This window comes from Mobula birostris, unplaced genomic scaffold (assembly GCF_030028105.1).
Source record: "Mobula birostris isolate sMobBir1 unplaced genomic scaffold, sMobBir1.hap1 scaffold_2139, whole genome shotgun sequence".
Classification (NCBI taxonomy): domain Eukaryota; kingdom Metazoa; phylum Chordata; class Chondrichthyes; order Myliobatiformes; family Myliobatidae; genus Mobula; species Mobula birostris.
The window spans coordinates 22501-44495 of NW_027275187.1; the positions used below are offsets into that span (position 1 = coordinate 22501).

General features: G+C 53.7%; 1 protein-coding gene across 1 annotated transcript in view; it reads right to left on the reverse strand.

Annotated features, from left to right (window-relative positions):
- Positions 1–21473, reverse strand: part of lpcat3 (lysophosphatidylcholine acyltransferase 3) — a gene marked incomplete at its 3' end in the record, with an annotated part of 35590 nt that extends 14117 nt beyond the window's left edge. Inside the window, exon 1 of the mRNA XM_072250202.1 lies at positions 21238–21473. Within this exon, the coding sequence (XP_072106303.1) occupies positions 21238–21403 (166 nt within the window). The remainder of the gene's footprint in view (positions 1–21237) is intronic.
- Positions 21474–21995: the final 522 nt, after the last annotated feature.

Sequence of the window (21995 nt, forward strand, 5' to 3'; positions counted from 1 at the left end):
TGCACACAGAGCCAGAAATAACGACACGCAGTCTGTAATTCGCACTCGAGACTCGTCTATTCAAACGTCGCGGCACTGGCTTTTAAGCAGTTCCCTTCCAGCCCTCTCCGGGCGGAAATGACGCCAGAGGTGCATTACAAAAGTCTCTCCCCGCGCGCGGGCTATTTTGCGAGCCGGTTCGCTTGTGTAGAAAGTGGGTCGCCACAGTGAATTGCTTTCCATCCAACTGATAGCTTTTGATTCTCATTAACATATCCAAATGACATTCACCTGAACGGTTTCTCAGCTTGCTTTTGAGTTGATTCATTAGGCCAAAACCTCGCTCACAGTCCGCACTAGACGCAAGGAAGGCTCCCCCAACGTCCATCAACCGTGCAAGCTCGCAAAACTGTTCCTTTTGAAGTACAAATGCCACCATTTGAGCAAAGTTTGAAATCAGTTTGGATTTAATTTTTTCTTGCACAGAAAATTTGAAATCATTAAACTGTCTAACTAATATATATATGTATCCCTCAACATCAGCAAGACAAAGGAATCGGTTGTTGATTTCAGAAGGAGTAGCGCACTGCACGACCCCATTTACATCAGTGGTGCGCGAGTGGAACAGGTCAAAAGCTTTAAGTTCCTTGGGGTCAATATCACAAATGACCTGACTTGGTCCAACCAAGCAGAGTCCACTGCCAAGGCCCACCAGCGCCTTTACTTCCTGAGAAAACTAACGAAATTTGGCCTGTCCCCTAAAACCCTCACTAATATTTATAGATGCACCATAGAAAGCATTTTTCTAGGATGCATCACAACCTGGTATGGAAGTTGTCCTGTCCAAGACTGGAAGAAGCTGCAGAAGATCATGAACACGGCGCAGCACATCACGCAAACCAACCTTCCGTCCGTGGACTCACTTTACACCGCACGCTGTCGGAGCAGTGCTGCCAGGATAATCAAGGACATGACCCACCCAGCCAACACACTTTTCGTCCCTCTTCCCTCGGGGAGAAGGCTCAGGAGCTTGAAGACTCGTAAGGCCAGATTTGGGAACAGCTTCTTTCCAACTGTGATAAGACTGTTGAATGGATCCTGACCCGGATCTGGGCCGTACCCTCCAAATATCCGGACCTGCCTCCCGGTTTTTTTGCACTACCTTACTTTCCATTTTCTATTTATGATTTATAATTTAAATTTTTAATATTTACTATCAATTTGTACTCCAGGGAGCACTCAGAGCAGAATCAAATATCGCTGCGATGATTGTACGCTCTAGTATCAATTGTTTGGCGACAATAAAGTATGAAGTATTACAGTATTTTCAGCTAGAGAATCATGATATTTTAGACATTAACTAACATTAGCCAAATGTGAAGTCACAATCTGCAGTTGTGGAGAAATCAGAAGCTGACCATTCTTGTACCTCATCTTCGGGAAACCTTTCTTCTAAGTGAACACAAAGACCGTTTATAAAAGTCAACAGCGAACTTGCATCTACTGTGACGTTCTCTTCACGTTGTTGGCTTAATTTTTCTCGTTAATTTTGCCTCGTGCACAGTGCAGTCTGTTCAAAGACATCACTTAAAGCCCGTAGAGCTACTTTGTATGTGATGTTTATCAATTTCCTGTGACAGTATTTAGCCACAGGGTTACATATCTGATCTTCTTCAAAGTATGTGATCAGTCTCAAGATGTCTTATCATTTCTACTATTTCGTTAAGCCATTCAACTTCAAACAAATTTGCAGTTCTTTTGCGCTTCACGCCCCTCACTTCTTTTGAATTCGACATAGTGAATCAATTTTTTTTCAAAAAGAAAACTCAGTAAGCTATCTGCAGGATCTGAAACAGATCTTTGTAAACTTTACGATATGAACGCTGTCCGCCAAAGATGGCTGCCGCCGTGACGCAGCGGACACCATCCGCTCTGCTCCGCTGGGGGAGAAGCTGACAGCGATGCAGGTGGATGCTTCCCTGGGGTCATGGTTTATTGATTACCTGACTGGCAGACCACAGTACGTGTGCTTGCAACACTGTGTCCCCGACAGAGTGATCAGCAGCACTGGCGCTCCACAGGGGACTGTCTTGTCTCCCATTCTATTCACCATTTACACCTCGGACTTAAACTACTGCACAGAGTCTTGTCACCTTCAGAAGTTTTCGGATGACTCTGCCATAGTTGGATGCATCAGCAAGGGAGATGAGGCTGAGTACAGGGCTACGGTTGGAAACTTTGTCACATGGAATGTTATGGTGAGGTTGTATAAGGCATTGGTGAGGCCGAATCTGGAGTATTGTGTTCAGTTTTGGTCACCGAATTACAGGAAGGATATTAATAAGGTTGAAAGAGTGCAGAGAAGGTTTACAAGGATGTTGCCGGGACTTGAGAAACTCAGTTACAGAGAAAGGTTGAATAGGTTAGGACTTTATTCCCTGGAGCGTAGAAGAATGAGGGGAGATTTGATAGAGGTATATAAAATTATGATAGGTATAGATAGAGTGAATGCAAGCAGGCTTTTTCCACTGAGGCAAGGGGAGAAAAAAACCAGAGGACATGGGTTAAGGGTGACGGGGGAAAAGTTTAAAGGGAACATTGGGGGGGGCTTCTTCACACAGAGAGTGGTGGGAGTATGGAATGAGCTGCCAGACGAGGAGGTAAATGCGGGATCTTTTTTAACATTTAAGAATAAATTGGACAGATATATGGATGGGAGGTGTATGGAGGGATATGGTCCGTGTGCAGGTCAGTGGGACTGGGCAGAAAATGGTTCGGCACAGCCAAGAAGGACCGAAAGGCCTGTTCCTGTGCTGTAGTTTCTATGGTGTGAACAGAATTATCTGCAGCTTAATGTGAAAAAGACTAAGGAGCTGGTGGTAGACCTGAGGAGAGCTAAGGTACCGGTGACCCCTGCTTCCATCCAGGGGGTCAGTGTGGACGTGGTGGAGGATTACAAATACCTGGGGATACGAATCAACAATAAACTGGACTGGTCAAAGAACACTGAGGCTGTCTACAAGAAGGGTCAGAGCCGTCTCTATTTCCTGAGGAGACTGTGGTGCAGACACGCACAGCCCTGAGACACCAGCCAAGGTCATCCGATTCCAAACAATTGCTTTATTGATCACGACAGAATGACTCTCTGGTGTTTCCCCTCTCCCTCCTCCTTTCCCACTCTCAGTCCACGACAGAGACCCCCATCAGAATCAGGTTTACCATCCCTCACCTGTGCCATGAAATTTACTTATTTTTGTGCGTGGCATGAGCACAGGGCAATACATAAGCTTACTGCAGAACTGTGAAAAAAGTCTTAACCACCTCAGCTAGATATGCGCACCTGGGATTTCAGCTTTGTACTGTTCCTTCTTCCAATCGCTGAAAAATTATGCCTTCACATCTTGGCCATTTCCGACCCAGGGAAAAAGGCTCTGACCGCCCGCTCTGTCTGTGTCTCTTATCACCTCGTACGCCTCTGTCAAGTCTCCTCTCGTCCTCCTTCGCTCCGAAGAGAAAAGCCCGAGCTCCCTCGACCTCGCCTCATAAAATGCCCTCTAATCTGGGCAGCATCCTGGTGAATCTCCTCTGCACCCTGTCTAATCTAGGCAGCGTCCTGTTGAATCTCCTCTGCACCCTCTCCAATCCAGGCAGCGTCCTGGTGAATCTCCTCTGCAGCACCCTCTCTAATCCAGGCAGCATCCTGGTGAATCTCCTCTGCAGCACCCTCTCTAATCCAGGCAGCATCCTGGTGAATCTCCTCTGCACCCTCTCTAATCCAGGCAGTATCCCGGTGAATCCCCTCTGCACCCTCTCTAATCTAGGCAGCGTCCTGGTGAATCTCCTCTGCGCACTCTCTAATCCAGGCAGTATCCCGGTGAATCCCCTCTGCACCCTCTCTAATCTAGGCAGCGTCCTGGTGAATCTCCTCTGCACCCTCTCTAATCCAGGCATCATCCTGGTGAATCTCCTCTGCACCCTCTCTAATCCAGACAGCACTCTGGCGAATCCCCTCTGCGCTCTCTCTAATCCAGACAGCATCCTGGCGAATCTCCTCTGCACCATCTCTAATCCGGGCAGCATCCTGGGGAATCTCCTCTGCACCCTCTCTAATCCGGGCAGCATCCTGGCGAATCTCCTCTGCACCCTCTCTAATCCGGGCAGCATCCTGGTGAATCTCCTCTGCACCCTCTCTAATCCGGGCAGCATCCTGGCGAACCTTCTCTGCACCCTCTGTAATCCGGGCAGCATCCTGGCGAATCTCCTCTGCACCCTCTCTAATCCGGGCAGCATCGTGGAGAACCTTCTCTGCACCCTCTCTAATCCGGGCAGCATCCTGGTGAATCTCCTCTGCACCCTCTCTAATCCGGGCAGCATCCTGGCGAACCTCCTCTGAACCCTCTCTAATCTGGGCAGCATCCCGGTGAATCTCCTCTGCACCCTCTCTAATCCAGGCAGCATCCTGGCGAATCTCCTCTGCACCCTCTCTAATCCGGGCAGCATCCCGGTGAATCTCCTCTGCACCCCCTCTAATCCAGACAGCATCCTGGCGAATCTCCTCTGCACCCTCTCTAATCCGGGCAGCATCTTGGTGAATCTCCTCTGCACCCTCTCTAATCCTGGCAGCATCCTGGTGAACCTCCTCTGCACCCTCTCTAATCCGGGCAGCATCCTGGTGAACCTCCTCTGCACCCTCTCTAATCCGGGCAGCATCCTGGTGAATCTCCTCTGCACCCTCTCTAATCAAGGCAGCATCCCGGTGAATCTCCTCTGCACCCTCTCTAATCCAGGCAGCGTCCTGGTGAATCTCCTCTGCACCCGCTCTAATCCAGGCAGCACCCTGGCGAATCTCCTCTGCACCCTCTCTAATCCTGGCAGCATCCTGGTGAACCTCCTCTGCACCCTCTCTAATCCGGGCAGCATCCTGGTGAATCTCCTCTGCACCCTCTCTAATCAAGGCAGCATCCCGGTGAATCTCCTCTGCACCCTCTCTAATCCAGGCAGCGTCCTGGTGAATCTCCTCTGCACCCGCTCTAATCCAGGCAGCACCCTGGCGAATCTCCTCTGCACCCTCTCTAATCCAGACAGCACTCTGGCGAATCCCCTCTGCGCTCTCTCTGATCCAGACAGCATCCTTCCTATAATGAGGTGAGCAGAAGTGTGGTCCAACCAGGGTTTTACAGAGCTGTGACATTACTTCACAACTCTTGAACTCAATTTCTCCCCCTCCCCAACCGAAGGCGAATGCCTTCTAAACCGCCTGGTCAACCAGCTCAGAAACTTTCACTGCGTCTCACTCGAGAGGGCTTGCTTCCACCAGCCGGGGCGTCGAGCAAAGAGTGATATCAAAAACGCTGGTCAGGGCTCTCTCGGGAAGTACAGCGGAATTCAGTTCTGCTCCTCCCGTGGCAGTAGGCTCGAGGAAGATTTGGAGGGAGCCCAGAGGAGGCCATTGCCTGCATTAGAGATATCGAACTGAGGGGTGGGGGGAGGGGGAGGTCAGACGAACTTGAGTTGTTTTGTCCGGAGCCGCACAGGCTGAGCGAAAACCCGACAGAGGTTTAAATAATTATTTGAAGATTAGATAAAGTGGTTTCTGAAGGTTGTTACAGCTGGAGGGGCGGGGCAGGGAGATAAGGGGACAAGCTCCCACTGCCTATTAAATGCTCCCAACAACGTCTGACAACCAAGTCCAGCTCCCGGCCTTCACGTGTGCCTCAGCAGCCGAGCCCGGGGGAACCGTCTCGGGGGTGAAGGCGGGTTCACCGGCACCTTCAAACCAGTCGCTCCGGGCAGACGGATGCTGCCCGGATTAGAGAGGGTGCTGAGGAGATTCACTGGGATGCTGCCCGGATTAGAGAGGGTGCAGAGGAGGTTCGCCAGGACGCTGCCCGGATTAGAGAGGGTGCAGAGGAGATTCACCAGGATGCTGCCTGGATTAGAGAGGGTGCAGAGGAGGTTCGCCAGGACGCTGCCCGGATTAGAGAGGGTGCAGAGGAGATTCACCGGGATGCTGCCCGGATTAGAGAGGGTGCAGAGGAGGTTCGCCAGGACGCTGCCCGGATTAGAGAGGGTGCAGAGGAGATTCACCAGGATGCTGCCTGGATTAGAGAGGGTGCAGAGGAGATTCACCAGGATGCTGCCTGGATTAGAGGGTAGATTAGAGATTCTGCCTGGATTAGAGATTCACCAGGATGCTGCCTGGATTAGAGAGGGTGCAGAGGAGGTTCGCCAGGATGCTGCCTGGATTAGAGAGGGTGCAGAGGAGATTCACCAGGATGCTGCCCGGATTAGAGAGGGTGCAGAGGAGATTCGTCTGGGGCAAGAGGGAGGACAAGGATTTAAGGCGGGGGAGGGGGGAGAAAGGTGGAAAGGGGCTGTGTGGAGAGAGCTTGCTTCTTAAAGGCTGATTTATACCTGGGCGTCAAATGTACGCCGTAGGTACGGCGTAGCCGCACACCCTACGCCGTAGCCTAACACGCACCTCTCCCAAAACGTAACGAAACAGCTTGTGATTGGTCCGCTTGGTAGCGTCGCATTTCCTCCCACGCGGCAATAGCTTCCCATTGGGCGACTGAAGGGCAGGGAAGGAACTCTGGCTGCAATGCTTTCCGTAAAGCTTCACAGACCCCCGGAATTACGGAGGACACGTTTCGCTTTTGCGAAAGACCGACACTCGTACTCGTTTTTGTTAACCGAAACAGGATTTTCGCTTTTACAGAAAAAGACGCTCGTTGTAAAGTTGTTTACCCCGAGAAAGACCACCGTGACCATGAGACCACCGTGACCATGAAACCTCCGTGACCATGAAGCCTTGCACGGGCAGGGGTGGGTGGGTGGGTGTGTGTGTGTGTGTGTGTGTGTGTGTGTGTGTGTGTGTGTAGTTATGAAAGCTAACACCCCATAAGCTTTCTTAACTACCCTATCCACCTGTGAGGCAACTTTCAGGGATCTGTGGACATGTACCCCCAGATCCCTCTGCTCCTCCACACTACCAAGTATCCTGCCATTTACTTTGTACTCTGCCTTGGAGTTTGTCCTTCCAAAGTGTCCCACCTCACACTTCTCCGGGTTCAACTCCATCTGCCACTTCTCAGCCCACTTCTGCATCCTATCAATGTCTCTCTGCAATCTTCTGCACTGTCCACAACACCGCCAACCTTTGTGTGTCGTCTGCAAACTTGCCAACCCACCCGTCGCAAACCCTTTGCACAAAAGGGCAGGGTGTCCCCCGGGGGGAGCTCGACAGGACCCCGGCGGGTTGAGACGCAGCGGGAGACGGCGACCGGGCGTGGCCCAGTGGTTCAGCCTCCCGATCGGATCCCGGTCACTGCACGTCCCCCCACCCAACCAGCTCCTCAGCCGCGCACTCGACCGCCTCATCCTCCCGCTCTCGCCCTCGCCGGCCAGCGGTCCGGAGGTGCCTTGCAGCTTCCTGCCCAACTCTCTCCCCTCCCCCCCAATCCTCTCCTCAGGACCCCCCGCCCCCGTTTCCTACCCTCCCCCAGCGGCACGCAAAACCTGAGGGACGCGGGCACAGGGGCGCTCCGCCCCAATTGAGGGGAACCGGCCTGCCAGAGGGGCCTCCACAGTCTCCGTGTGCCGACCGGCTCTCGAAAGACCCGAATTTATCTGCCTCCTGCAGGGCATTCCTGTGTCAAAAATATTCACCTCCTTTTCCATATATACAAGATTCTGACCTGTCAGACATTATTTTAAAAATCCACCCTCTAGTGAAAGGTTTTATGGGGAAAATTTATAATTTACTATTTTACAACAGGATAATTACCCTCTATTTAAGTTTAAGCAAGATTGGGAAAGAGAGCTTAACATGACCTTGATAACAGAGAGAAGAGGAAGTCTGCCAATGCTGGAAGTTCAAACAACACACATCAAAGTTGAGCAGGCCAGGCAGCATCTCTAGGAAGAGGTACAGTCGACGTTTCAGGCCGAGACCCTTCGTCAGGACTCACTGAAGGAAGAGTGAGTAAGAGACCCTTGATAACAGAGGATTGGTTGCGAATTTTGAAGTTGGTCAACTCTTCTTCGATTTGCGCCAGTAATTCTCTGACTCAATTTAAAATTGTACATCGTTATTATTTGACAAAGGAGAGACTGTCTAAAATATTTCCTAATGTTAGTAGTCAGTGTGGTAAGACGTAAAACTGAGACAGCTACATTGACACATATGTTTTGGTCGTGCACTGTATTGAAACAGTTTTGAAAATCTGTTTTTTCCACAATTTCTAAAGCTTTAAATATTAATTTACAACCTGATAAATTGACGGCTTTGTTCGGTATAATTCCTCAATATATTCATGATATTTCTATATCAGACCAGCATGTAATTGCATTTGTCGCATTATTGGCTAGAAGGGCTAGTAAAAGATGCCTCTGCTCCCACTTTGATACAATGGTTCTCTCGGGTGATGTTATGTCTTAGTTTGGAAAAAAATTAGAAGCCAAACTTTCGATCCGCGATTTGACTTTGAGAAAAGGTGGGGCTCGTTTGCCCGCGACTATTTGATTTGAGTTCATTAAGATGGTCCCCTTCTGATTCTTGGGTGAATGGATTTGGTTGGCGGACTGATGTCTTTTTTGTGGAAGTTTGTATGGCGTATAGCTCCGGGGTTGTGCTCCAAATGGGTTTCTTTTCCTTGTTTTTTTTGTTAGCTGGGTTTTTTTTTAGTTAGTAGGGGTTCTTTTTTCCTTCCTTTCTTTTTTCCAAAAAAAAGATTTAACATTGTCTTTTTTTAATTATTATTATTGATATATTGTTTAGCTTGGTTAATAGTTTGACTCTTATTATAGATATTGATATATTTACTTGATTATTTCAATGTGTTTTTTTTGTTATCGATTTTCAATAATTAATAAAAACATTTGAAAACAAAAATCACCCCCCCCCCATGTCCCCTTTGAGGCTACCCCGGCTCCCCTTCAAATCATGCCCTCTAGTACCAGGCATCGCGACCCCAGCAAACAGATACTCCCTGCCCTCTCATCACCGAACAAACCTCGATCGGATCCCCTCTCGGGCACCCCGCCGCACCCCCCTCCGAAGGTGCAGGGAACACAACCCGGGTTTGGGTAGGTCACGGTCTCTCATCCGCAATCGGCCACCAGCCCCGTCACCCGGCCTCCCCCCCGCGGTGGGGCGAGACCAGGAAACGTAACGCGATACCCCAGACGCAGCCCGGCCAGAGACTGACGAAGTTGCCGCGCGGCTTCCTCGCTTCCGAACTCGGCTCGCCCCGACTGACGTCGGCCAGCGGGCCCGTCGTCACCCCGGCCGGCCTGCACGGCCACGATCAGGGAGATCACCTCCGAGGACGGTGTGTGTTTATTAAAAACTCTACCTCGGTGTGCGCGACAGTAATCGACCGATTACCAATGGACCAACAGCCATTCACTCTGGTTCGGGAGGACGGGTAAAACCCCCGGAATGAATTACTGGGTCCCCCCCACTGCCCCACAACTCGTGACATTTACATCAGAAGACACAGAAGCAGAACTCGGCCGTTCGGCCCGTCGAGTCTGTTCCGCCGTTTCCTCATGGCTGATCATTTTTCCCCCTCTCGGCTTCAGTCTCCAAACTTCTCCCCGAGTTCTTCCACGCCCCAACTCATCAAGAATCCATCAAGCACTGCCTTAAATACAGCCAGTGACTCGGCCTCCACAGATTCACCCACCCTCTGGCCAAAGAAATCCCTCCTCCTCTCCGTTCCAAATGGACATCCCTCTGGTCCTAGACTCCCCCACTACAGGAAACATCCTCTCCACATCCACTCTATCTGTGTCCTCTGGTCCCAGACTCCCCCCACTACAGGAAACATCCTCTCCACATCCACTCTATCTGTGTCCTCTGGTCCCAGACTCCCCCACTACAGGAAACATCCTCTCCACATCCACTCTATCTGTGTCCTCTGGTCCTAGACTCCCCCACTACAGGAAACATCCTCTCCACACCCACTCTATCTGTGTCCTCTGATTCCAGACTCCCCCCACTACAGGAAACATCCTCTCCACATCCACTCTATCTGTGCCCTCTGATCCTAGACTCCCCCACTACAGGAAACATCCTCTCCACATCCACTCTATCTGTGTCCTCTGGTCCTAGACTCCCCCACTACAGGAAACATCCTCTCCACACCCACTCTATCTGTGTCCTCTGATCCCAGACTCCCCCCACTACAGGAAACATCCTCTCCACATCCACTCTATCTGTGTCCTCTGCTCCTAGACTCCCCCACTACAGGAAACATCCTCTCCACATCCACTCTATTTGTGTCCTCTGCTCCTAGACACCCTCATTACAGGAAACATCCTCTCCACATCCACTCTATCTGTGTCCTCTGCTCCTAGACACCCTCACTACAGGAAACATCCTCTCCACATCCACTCTATCTGTGTCCTCTGCTCCTAGACTACCGCACTACAGGAAACATCCTCTCCACATCCACTCTATCTGTGTCCTCTGCTCCTAGACTACCGCACTACAGGAAACTCCATGTCCACTCTATCGAGGCCTTGCAACATTCAACACAGCACAGTGAGATCCCTCCCTCCCTCTCCCAGATTCCAGTGAATACAGGCCCAGGGCCATCAAACTCTACTCACACGACAAAACAAGGGAAGATCCAGCTGGAAACCCGAGCCATACACGCAGAACGGTTTCGGCCCGTAACTTCGACGGCGCCTTTTTCTCCCCCCACCCCCCCCCCATAGACGCTGCCTGGCCCGCCGAGTTCCTCCAGCATTTTGCGTGTGTCTTGCTCCTCACGGGACAAGCCTTTCGACCCCCGAATCGTTTTCGTGATCCTGCCCCGGACCCACTCCGACGCCAGCAGGCAAGGTGGCCCGCGGTACTCCAAGCGAGTCCTCAACGTCACATCCTCCTCTTTAACACCCTCCCCCTTCCGGAAACGCCGCACACGTAAGGCCCGGGGCACCGCCGAGGGGGAGGTAGGGGAGCATCCGGGCCGGGATGGCCAGGCTCGGGGGGAACTGGCTTCCTCCCTCGGGGCCGCAAGATCAGTGAACGTCCTGCCGCCACCCGGGACAGCGAGCTGCTTCCCGTTGACCCGTGCTCAGCTTTACTGCATGCATTTTGAATTACATTCCATTAAATCATCGATGCGCTGTTTCACAATCTCCGTTCAGTGGGTGCGTTGCGCCCAGAAGCCAAGTGGCTTCGTTGGGAGAAGATGGCAGCGCGATGGCGGCGCGCGCGGCCTCTCTGGTGATGAATATCTGTTATCTGTCAAGTTGGGGACCACGCGCAATCCTGATTTGATGGAGACAGACGTGAGAGTACAGAGGAACATCTGCAAAACTTCTGAAATTCCCGCTTCGCTGCCGCTGCTACTGTGTGGTAACCGGAATCTCTGGAGCTGAAGGTCCCGAAATCCTCGGCTTTGCGTGTTTCAGCGGCCGGGGCGAGGTGGAAGGTGCTCGGCAGAGGATGGCGCTCGGGAGGCTGTACCAGAGGGAGGCTGGTCGGAGGCTCGAAGTTTTCGGACGGACGGACTCAGTGTTGGCCGTGGTCGGCTGCTTCCAAGGCATCGGCAAGTTGACAGTGCCTGGAGGTTTAGGGCAGGGAGTTTCTCCCTTTTGCTGCCTGCTATCGGGGACTCGGGAGTTGATTGACTCGGGACTTCTGAGACTTTATTTACCGTGCCCATGCTCTGTTCTTCATCAAATTATGGTATTGCTTTGCTCTGCTGTAACTATATGTTATAATTATGTGGTTCTGTCAGTGTTACTCTTTGGTTTGTCCTGTTTTCTGTGATATCACGCCGGAGAAACATTGTTATCATTTCTTAACGCATGTATGCATTTCTAAATGACAATAAAAGAGGACTGAGTGTTCTCTTAATCTAATACTGGCTCTTAATCGCTGTTAGAGAGGGGGTTGGGACTGGGGACAAGCCCCCACCACCTACTAAAAGCTCCCGCTGGCGTGCGGCTCAAATCGCAGCCCCCCCCCCCCCCCCCCCGGACAACCAAGTCCAGCTCCCGGCCTTCGCACGTGGCTTAGCTACCCAGCCTGGGGGAACCGGTCCTCATGACGGGAGACGGGGCGAAGGTGGGTTACCGGCGCCTTAAAACCAGTCGCTTCCGGCAGACGGGGCTCGTCCGGGAGAAGGAAAACTCCGATCTCCAATCTCCGCTGCCCTGCGGCTAGACCCGATCACGGGGGAAGGCTTCGGGAGTAAACCCCCGAGGGGTAAAAGCTTTAAGTTCCTCGGGGTCAAAATCACAAATGACCTGACTTGGTCCAACCAAGCAGAGTCCACTGCCAAGAAGACCCACCAGCGCCTTTACTTCCTGAGAAAACTAAAGAAATTTGTCCTGACCCTAAAACCCTCAGTAATTTTTATAGATGCACCATAGAAAGCATTCTTCTAGGGTGCATCACAACCTGGTATGGAAGTTGTCCTGTCCAAGACCGGAAGAAGCTGCAGAAGATCGTGAACACGGCCCAGCACATCACACAAACCAATCTTCCGTCCTTGCACTCACTTTACACCGCACGCTGTCGGAGCAGTGCTGCCAGGATAATCAAGGACACGACCCACCCAGCCAACACACCTTTCATCCCTCTTCCCTCCAGGAGAAGGCTCAGGAGCTTGAAGACTCGTACGGCCAGATTTGGGAACAGCTTCTTTCCAACTGTGATAAGACTGCTGAACGGATCCTGACCCGGATCTGGGCCGTACCCTCCAAATATCCGGACCTGCCTCTCGGTTTTTTTGCACTACCTTACTTTCCATTTTCTACTTATGATTTATAATTTAAATTTTTACTATTTACTATCGATTTGTACTCCAGGGAGCGGGAAGCGCAGAATCAAATATCGCTGTGATGATTGTACGTTCTAGTACCAATTGTTTGGCGACAATAAAGTAAAGTAAAGTAAAATCTGGAGCTGGGGCCCCTACGTAGAGTTTGACGCCGACGGGCGACTCCCGGTGCCGAACGGTATCGGTCTCTGCCGTTCCTTCGGGTTCGTCAGCTGCGTGGAGCGGGGGGTGGGGGGGGAGCCGGCTACATGGGCAACAGCTCGCACTCCGTAAGCAAGAGGAGGTCTGCAGACGCTGGAAATCCAGAGCAACACACACACGCACAAAACGCAGGAGGAACTCCGCAGGCCGGGAAGCCTCTGCGGAAAAGAGCGAGCAGGCGACGTCTCGGGCCGAGACCCAGGCTGCCGGTCGCAACCCACAGATTCCCTTCCCGAGGAGCGTTCACGGCTCGTTTCTCAGCAATACTCCTATCTGCGCGGTCCGCCCTCTTTTGCACAGCGGTTGCCTGTCGGTCTCGATCCAGGCGCAGCTCGCCGTGAATCCTGTCGTGTTCCTCTACTTTTTCTTCCCCCTGCACGGAAACAAACCTCTGGGGCAGCTTATGGCGCTGCGCGAGGGTCTTGGCCATGTGTAGATAGGCCGCGAAAAAAAAACAACTTTTATGACTTACGTGAGCGATGGTAAACCTGATTCTGATACAGGTCCCTGTTCTGGACTGAGAGTGGGAAAGGGGACAGGGAGAGGGGAATCGTGGCTGGGAACAGGGAGCAGGAAGCACCGGAGAGACACTCTGTATTGATCAATAAACGACTTTGTTTGGAAATCAGATGACCTTGCCCGGTGTCTCAGAGCTGGGTGCGTCTGCACCCGCCCGCCCCCGAAGCTCCTTCTCTGCCTCCCCGTCCCCCACACCGCTGCCCTCCACCCTCGCCATTCCCGGCATCCCTTGCACCCGCCAGACAGACAAGCTCGCTCTCCGCAACCACCTCCCCCCCCACCGCCGCGCCGGCAAACGCAGAGCCCTCCGCGAAAGCCCGAGGCGGGTGAGAGACGGAGAGCTCTGCGCGGCCACCGAGTGCCAGGTTCCGGCGGCAACGAACTCGGGTTTTGAGAACGGACCGCGGGTCAGAAGACCTTTGCTCCCTGCGCCACGTCGTGCTGTTTCTTCCCCCGGTCAAACATTAACCCGGTGTCGACACTCACAAGCGACCTTGGACTCGTGTCGCAAGGAGGCACCGGCACGGTGAGTGCTTAAAGCAGCAAAAGATCAGGCAGGGCTTTACCACCAAAGGGTGTTGAGCAGAGGCGGGAGGAAAACGTCCCGTCAGAACCAGGCGCATCCCGGTTCGGGACGCAAACCGTCCCGCCCGTGACCGGGTCGCGGACACGGCTCAGCACGTCGCAGCCTCCCGGGACATTCTCTCTCCCCACCCCCACCGGGCAGGAGATACAGAAGCCCGAACGCCCGTCCCACCAGGGTCAGGGACGGCTTCTAACCCGCTGCGATCGGACCATCGGACCGCCCCCCCCCCCCCCGCCAGGACGTCAGCTGGACTCCTGACCTCACGATCCACCTCGCCGCGGCCCCCTTGCGCCTGATCGTCCGCCCCGCCCCACTCTCTCTGTAACTGCGACTCTTCATTCTGCGCCCCGCTCCGCCTCAACGTACCGGGTGACGACCTGGTCTGCGCGGGGCCGTGCACAATCCTGATTTGATGGAGACGGACGTGAGAAGCCCGGAGGAACATCTGCAGAAACTTCTGAAATGCCCGCTTCGCTGCCGCTGCTACTGTGCGATCGAGAATCTCCGGAGGGGAAGGCCCCAGATACTCGGCTTTGCCTTTGCCTGTAGCCGGGGCCGGGGCCGGGGTCGAAGCGCTCAGCAGAGATGGTGCTCGGTGTCGGAGGCTCAAAGTTTTCGGACGGACTCAGAGTCGGACTGTGGTCAGGTGCTTCCAGGGCGATGCATCGGCAAGTTTGCGGCGCTGGAAGCTCATGGCAGGGAGAGTTTTCTTCCTTCTCCGGTCTCCTCGAGAGACTTCAAACTTTTTTTTTTACCGTGTCCATGGCCTGTTCTTCATCAAGTTACGGTATTGCTTGCACTGTTGTAACTATAAAAGGCATCCGTTAGTCTTGCGAGACCGTGGATCTGCGCCTGGGAAGTCTTCACTCTCCAGAGCGCAGGCCTGAGCAAGGTTGTACGGAAGACCGGCAGTTGCCCGTGCTGCAAGTCTCCCCTCTCCACGACACCAATGTTGTCCAAGGGAAGGGCACTAGGACCCAGATGTTGTCCAAGGGAAGGGCACTAGGACCCATACAGCTTGGCACCAGTCTCGTCGCAGAGCAATGTGTGTGGTTAAGTGCCTCGCTCAAGGACACAACACGTTCCCTCGGCCGGGGCTCGAACTGGCGACCTTCAGATCGCTAGTCGAAAGCCTTAACCACTAGGCCACGTGCCCACTATATGTTATAGTTATGTGGTTTTTGTCAGCTTTTCAGTCTTGGGCTGCCTGTGTTTTTGTGATATCACACTGGAGGAACATTGCATCATTTCTTAATGCCTGCATTACCAAATGACAATAAAAGAGGACTGCGTGTCCTCATAATCTAATCGTATCCGCCGTTTCTGCCCTGGGGAAAATGTCTCGATCCACGCCCCTCGTCATTGTGTGCGCCTCTAGCAAGTCACCTGCGCTCCAAACGAGAAAAACCCCAGAGCTCGCTCAGCCTTTCCACGTAAGATGCGCTCTCTAATCCGGGCAGCTTCCTGGCTGAATCTCAAACACCAGAGATCCCGCAGACGCCAGAAATCCAGAGCAAAATGCTGGCGGAGCTCAGCGGGTCAGGCAGCATCTACAGGGAGGGGGAATAGACAGCTGGCGCTTTGGGACCGCGTAAGTCTCCTCTGCACCCTCTCCAAAGCTTCCGCGCCCTGATCTGTCTGGACGGTTGGCAAGGCACATTTCTAAACCCTCTCCATTTGCTCCCCCCGGCGGATGCTCGACCGCTGATCGTCGAGGCTCAGCTTAACCGCGCAGCCCCCTCCAGGAAAGGTCAGTGACCCTTCCCAAAAGTTCAAAGTTATCGGAGGGCCCCTCCGTCAGACACACCCGCTCGCTGCCGCAAAGACCTCAGCAGCCAATCACGTGGCCAGCGGCCCGACGCAGAGAAGCACGCCGACGTGGTCAAGAGGTCCAGAAGTAGTGGCTCAGACCAAACGACGGAATGGGGGGGGGGGGTTGCGGGGAAGAGATGGGATCGAAGTGACCACGCGGTGCCAGATGGGGTGGTTCGAGTACGCCAGAGACTGCTGGTCGCCTGGGACCGTCGCTCACACTGGTCCCTCGAGTTTACAGCGGACGGTGCGAGGGACAGTAAAACACCCGGCGAGCTCCAGTACTGTGGGGGGGGGGGGGGCGGGTGAGGGAGAAATGCCCCGTGAGTGAGAGAGATCGGAGGAGAACGACAGCCAGATTGGTTCAGGCTGACGGGAAGGCAACAGCGACTCAAATAAGCGCCCATTACAACAGCAGCGTGCAAAACGGCATCTCTGAATGCACAGTACGTCAGACGCTGAAGTAAATGGGCTACAGCAGCAGAAGACCAGGAACATACACTCGGTGGCTTACATTACGAGGTACAGGGGCTATTTGTAACTGATCGAAGTTAAAAACAAAACACAATAGAATTGATGAAAAACTACACGTAAAATAAAAACAATTCCCGGAACACGAGTTGCCGAGGCCTTGAGAGTGAGTCCGTAGGTTGTGGAATCAGTTCAGAGTTGGGGGTGAGTGAAGTGATCAGCACCCGTACAGGATGGTTGCAGGGCAGCAACTGTTTCTGAACCTGGCGGCGTGTGATTTTCACCGCCACCATCACGGAGGAGGTACAGGAGCCTCAGGACCCACACCACCAGGTTCAGGAACAGTTATCACCCCTCAACCATCAGGAAGGAAGTACAGGAGCCTCAGGACCCACACCACCAGGTTCAGGGACAGTTATCACCCCTAAACCATCAGGAAGGAGGTACAGGAGCCTCAGGACCCACACCACCAGGTTCAGGAACAGTTATCACCCCTCAACCATCAGGAAGGAAGTACAGGAGCCTCAGGACCCACACCACCAGGTTCAGGGACAGTTATCACCCCTAAACCATCAGGAAGGAGGTACAGGAGCCTCAGGACCCACACCACCAGGTTCAGGAACAGTTATCACCCCTCAACCATCAGGAAGGAAGTACAGGAGCCTCAGGACCCACACCACCAGGTTCAGGGACAGTTATCACCCCTCAACCATCAGGAAGGAGGTACAGGAGCCTCAGGACCCACACCACCAGGTTCAGGGACAGTTATCACCCCTCGACCATCGGGAAGGAGGGACAGGAGCCTCAGGACCCACACCACCAGGTTCATGAACAGTTATCACCCCTCAACCAGCAGGAAGGAGGGACAGGAGCCTCAGGACCCACACCACCAGGTTCATGAACAGTTATCACCCCTCAACCATCAGGAAGGAGGTACAGGAGCCTCAGGACCCACACCACCAGGTGCAGGGACAGTTATCACCCCTCAACCATCAGGAAGGAGGTACAGGAGCCTCAGGACCCACACCACCAGGTTCATGGACAGTTATCACCCCTCAACCATCAGGGAGGAGGTACAGGAGCCTCAGGACCCACACCACCAGGTTCAGGGACAATTATCACCCCTCAAACATCGGGAAGGAGGTACAGAAGCCTCAGGACCCACACAACCAGGTTCAGGAACAGTTATCACCCCTCAACCATCAGGCTCCTCAACCGGATAACTTTACCCACCGTAACTCAGAACCGATTTCGCAACCTGCAGGCGCAAGTCTCAACGACTCTGAACAACCCTCCCCACCCCCCCTCGCTGTTATTTCCTTAATCTGCACATTTGTAGTTTGTCAGACTTTATCTGCAGCTTTTCAGAAATTTTATCTGCTTTCCTGTGAACGCCTATCACTGAACCTCGAGGCAGCGTAAGTCCCTGGCCTCCTGCCGCCGTGGCCCGTCCGCTTCCCGTCAGGTCCAACCAGTCTGACCGTTCTCCACCCCCCCCCCGACCTCTCCCACTCACGGGGTGTTTTCGCCCATAGAAGTCTCGCCCACCTCCCCTCCCGTTTCCCACCCCGTTCTCCGTAAACCCCTTCTTTAAATGCCGCGGAGCGAAAGCTGGGAATCCCCCCCACCCCCGCCGAAAGTAAAGCGGATCGGCTGCAGCGACGGACCCCGAGGTGGATGCTGGGGAACGGGGGTGGGGGGACTGGCCCTGTCGGGCTGTACCCTCCTGCGATGGACGCAGATCGCGTACAGCAGCGGTCTCCAACCACCGGGCCGCAAAGCATGTGCTACCAGGCCGCGAGGGAACGATACGAGTCAGCTGCACCTTTCCTCCTTCCCTGTCACGCCCTGTCGAGCCTGAACGTAGGGTTGCCAACTGTCCCGTCTTAGCCGGGACATCCCGTACATTGGGCTAAATTGGTTTGTCCCATACGGGACCGCCCTTGTCCCGTATTTCCCCCGCTAAGGTAGCGCGTCCCTATGAAACCGTTCGTAAGCCGAAATGGCGTAAAGTGAAGAAGCAATTACCATTTGATGTACTATAAAATTTTTGAGCGTTCCCAGACTCAGAAGATAACCTACCAAATCATTCCAAATAACACACAAAACTGAAAATAAATAACACTAACATATAGTCAGAGCAGGAATGATATGATAAATACACAGCCTATATAATGTATAAGTAATCTACGTACCGTATAGTTGGGAAGATTAAGCCGAAACTGATTTGTGGGGTAAAAAATCTGCACGTACGCACATACGCACGTCACGAATGCGCACACAGGAGCCCGCGCAAGGCTTCATGGTCATGGTAGTCTTTCTCGGGGTAAACGCAAGTGTCCCGGGATTTGACTGCTACTTTTGTCTCTTATTTGGGAGTGAGAAAGTTGGCAACCCTAACTGTAAAAGGCATGTTGAGGTGAGTTTAACCCTACTTGAACAATCCCCCACCCCGGTCGGCCGGTCCGCAAGAACATTATCAATATTAAACCAGTCCGCGGTGCGAGAAAGGTTGGGGGACCCCTGGCATAGAGGGCCAGAATCTTCCTCCCCCACACCCCCAATGCTCAGTTTATGGCAAGAGGTACGAGTTTTTACTTCACCGTGATTTTGAAGCACTTACACGGGGTACTTAAACGAGACACACACTCAGCGTCCACGGTGTCAGGCGCACCTGCGCGTCAAAGCAAACATCAAACCGGCCAATCGCGGGGCAGCAACTCGACGCGGGACAGCACGCCGCCACGGTCACGAGTTCCCGCTGTCGCTCAGACCAAACATCAGAATGGTGGCCAGGGAGGGTGTGGTGGTGGGGGGAATGTGGAATGAACCCAAGTATCTTGGAAACTGCTCACCGCCCGGGAGTTCCACGCCACGGCGGTCTCCAGGGTTTACGGAGGACGGTGCGAGCGAGACAGCAAGTAAACGGGCCCCCGCCGGCGGCGTTTCTGTGGGCGAAAGCGCCCCGTTAATGAGGGAGGGAGGTCGAAGGGGAACGGCCAGACGGGTCCCAGCTGACGGGATGGGGTCAGGGACTCAAATAATCGCAGCAACGCGCAGACGGGGCATCTCTGAGTGCACGGCACGTGGGACCGTGAGGCGGACAGGCTGCAGTGGCAGAAAACCAGCACCCAGACACTCAGCGGCCACTTCACCAGGTGCAGGAAGCATCTGATACTGTGGGCACCGAGACGAGTGGGGAAATATATTTCAACTACTCCTTCAAATTAAAGTGCAAAACATTTTTGAATTATTTCCTTCAAAGCAGAGTGGTACACACGTCTTAAATTAAAGGGAAACATGGATCTAAATTACTTTCTGACTATGGAGAGGAAAATATGATTACGTTGTTTACTTATAAATAAAAAGGCAAATGTTGGTTGCTTAAAAGAGTCTTTAAAATGCAATTAAGCTCTTTACAGCAAATTAATTGTTTTCTTTTGAAAATTATTCACCCCAATGAAGAAATTTCTGAAAGAAATAAGTTCACAAACTTAAATGCTTTATAAATTAAATTATCGGTTCAAATTCTATTTTGACAACATATTCAGAGAGGAAGCAGAATTGGTTCAGACATTTGCTTGGCAGCTTGTTCTATTTATCCAGGAAAAAGTTGATGGTACTGGGGTGCAGAACTGTACTGGCTCCAGAATTCTCCCCTCACCCCCTTCCACTTTCCCCTCACCTTCCTCTCCCTCTCCCCCTCCCCCTCAATATGCCTTCCGCTTTCCACCCCCAGCCTCACCTGAGGTCCCCATTCTATCCAACTACCTTCCTTTTCCCAATCCCCTCCCCTTCCACTCCTCCTCAACTTGGCTTCCTCTTCATCCCCCTCCAACCTTGCCTCATGTCTCCACCCTCTCCTTTCCCCTGTCTCCCCCTCACCTTGCCTTCCCCTCTCCCCCCTTGCCTCGCCTGATGTCCCCACCCTCTCCCTCCTCCCTTCCTTTTCCCAATTTCCTCCCTTCCTGTCTCCCGTCTCCCCACCCCTCTCCCCGTCTCCCCCTCACCTTGCCTCGCCTGATATCCCCACCCTCTCCCTCCCTTTTCCCAATTTCCCCCCTTCCTGTCTCCCGTCTCCCCACCCTCTCCCCATCTCCCCCTCACCTTGCCTCGCCTGATGTCCCCACCCTCTCCCTCCTCCCTTCCTTTTCCCAATTTCCTCCCTTCCTGTCTCCCGTCTCCCCACCCTCTCCCCGTCTCCCCCTCACCTTGCCTCACCTGATATCCCCACCCTCTCCCTCCTCCCTTCCTTTTCCCAATTGGTCCCTTCCTGTCTCCCGTCTCCCCCCACCTTGCCCTCTCCTGCTCCCCTCCCCTATCTCCCCCTCACCTTGCCTTCCCCTCTCCACCCCAGCCTCACCTGATATCCCCACCTTCTCCCCCCTCCCTTCTTTGTCCCAATCCCCTCAACTTTTGCCTGTCTCCCCCTCTAACTTCACCTGATGCCCTCTCTTCCCCCCCCCCACCCTCTCCCCCCCTTTTCCCAATCCCCTCTCCTCCAGTCCTGCTGAAGGGGCTGGACACGCCTCTCCACCGCTGCTGCTGCCTGCCTCCAGCATTTTCCGTGTGTTGCCTCCCCTCCACCTGGGGGAGGAGAGGGCACTTTGGAACAAGGACCAAAGAACACGCTCACGGTGCGCAGAATCCGAAATGCCGGCCGCCGGCGCCTCCCCCAGAAACCCCGAGCGCGCAGACTCCCCCGGCAGAAGCCGGCGCACTGAAACCCACCGCGCATGCTCCGTTCCCGGCGCGACGCCACTGCGCAGCCTCCCCGCTGCCGGCATTTCTTCTCCTTCGCTCTCTCTTCGCAACCCACTCCCTCCCTTCCCTCCCTCCAGCAGCGCCGCCGCTTGATGTCCTCACCGAGGATGATGGAGACGAAGAGCTTGAGCGCCGGTTCCGAGGCGCCGAGCTGCACGGCCGCCTCCTCCAGGCTCCACCAGCCGCCCGGCGCGGCGGCCCGGGCCGCTGCTCCTTCCTCCGCCGCTGCCATTAACCTCGCGTCATCGTCAGTGCCGCCCAGCAGCATGGCAACGGGACCGGGCAGCAAGCCGCAGCCCGATTGGCCAGCACGGAGACGGGCTCTCGCGAGTGCACCCCGCCTCGGAGGGGAGAAGGGGGCGGTTCCCGGAGGACCCAGAAACGGGCGGTGTCCGGAGGACCAGCGAAGCGGCTAGTGATTGGATAGCCAGGGCAAGAGGGCGGGGCCTGGAGGACAAGCGGCCCGGGGGGCGGGGCTTGCAGGGCAGAGGGTTACTTGCGGTTAAAACCTCTTAAAGCGAGGATACCTCGCCCTGACCTCTTAAAGCGAGGATGTGCCCAGTCAAGTTCTGTTTGGTAACATCTCCACCACTTCTGTGGTTTTTAACAAACCAACAACCCCTAAGGGGAGGCGGGGTGTGCGTGGGCAGCCCTTTTTTTTTATTTTAAAAGGCACTGTCCTTCTGGATCCCTGGAAAAAGGAGGAAGCTGTCGGAACTGGTTTTAAGTGTTAATTCCAGTTTATTGACGCGGGACTGGGTGCAAAGACAAACGTACTTGCAGACCCACAACATCGGAGACACCAGGGAAACACCAGTTAGTAAGATCATACAAACATAGCAACAGGTTTCGCATTAGGG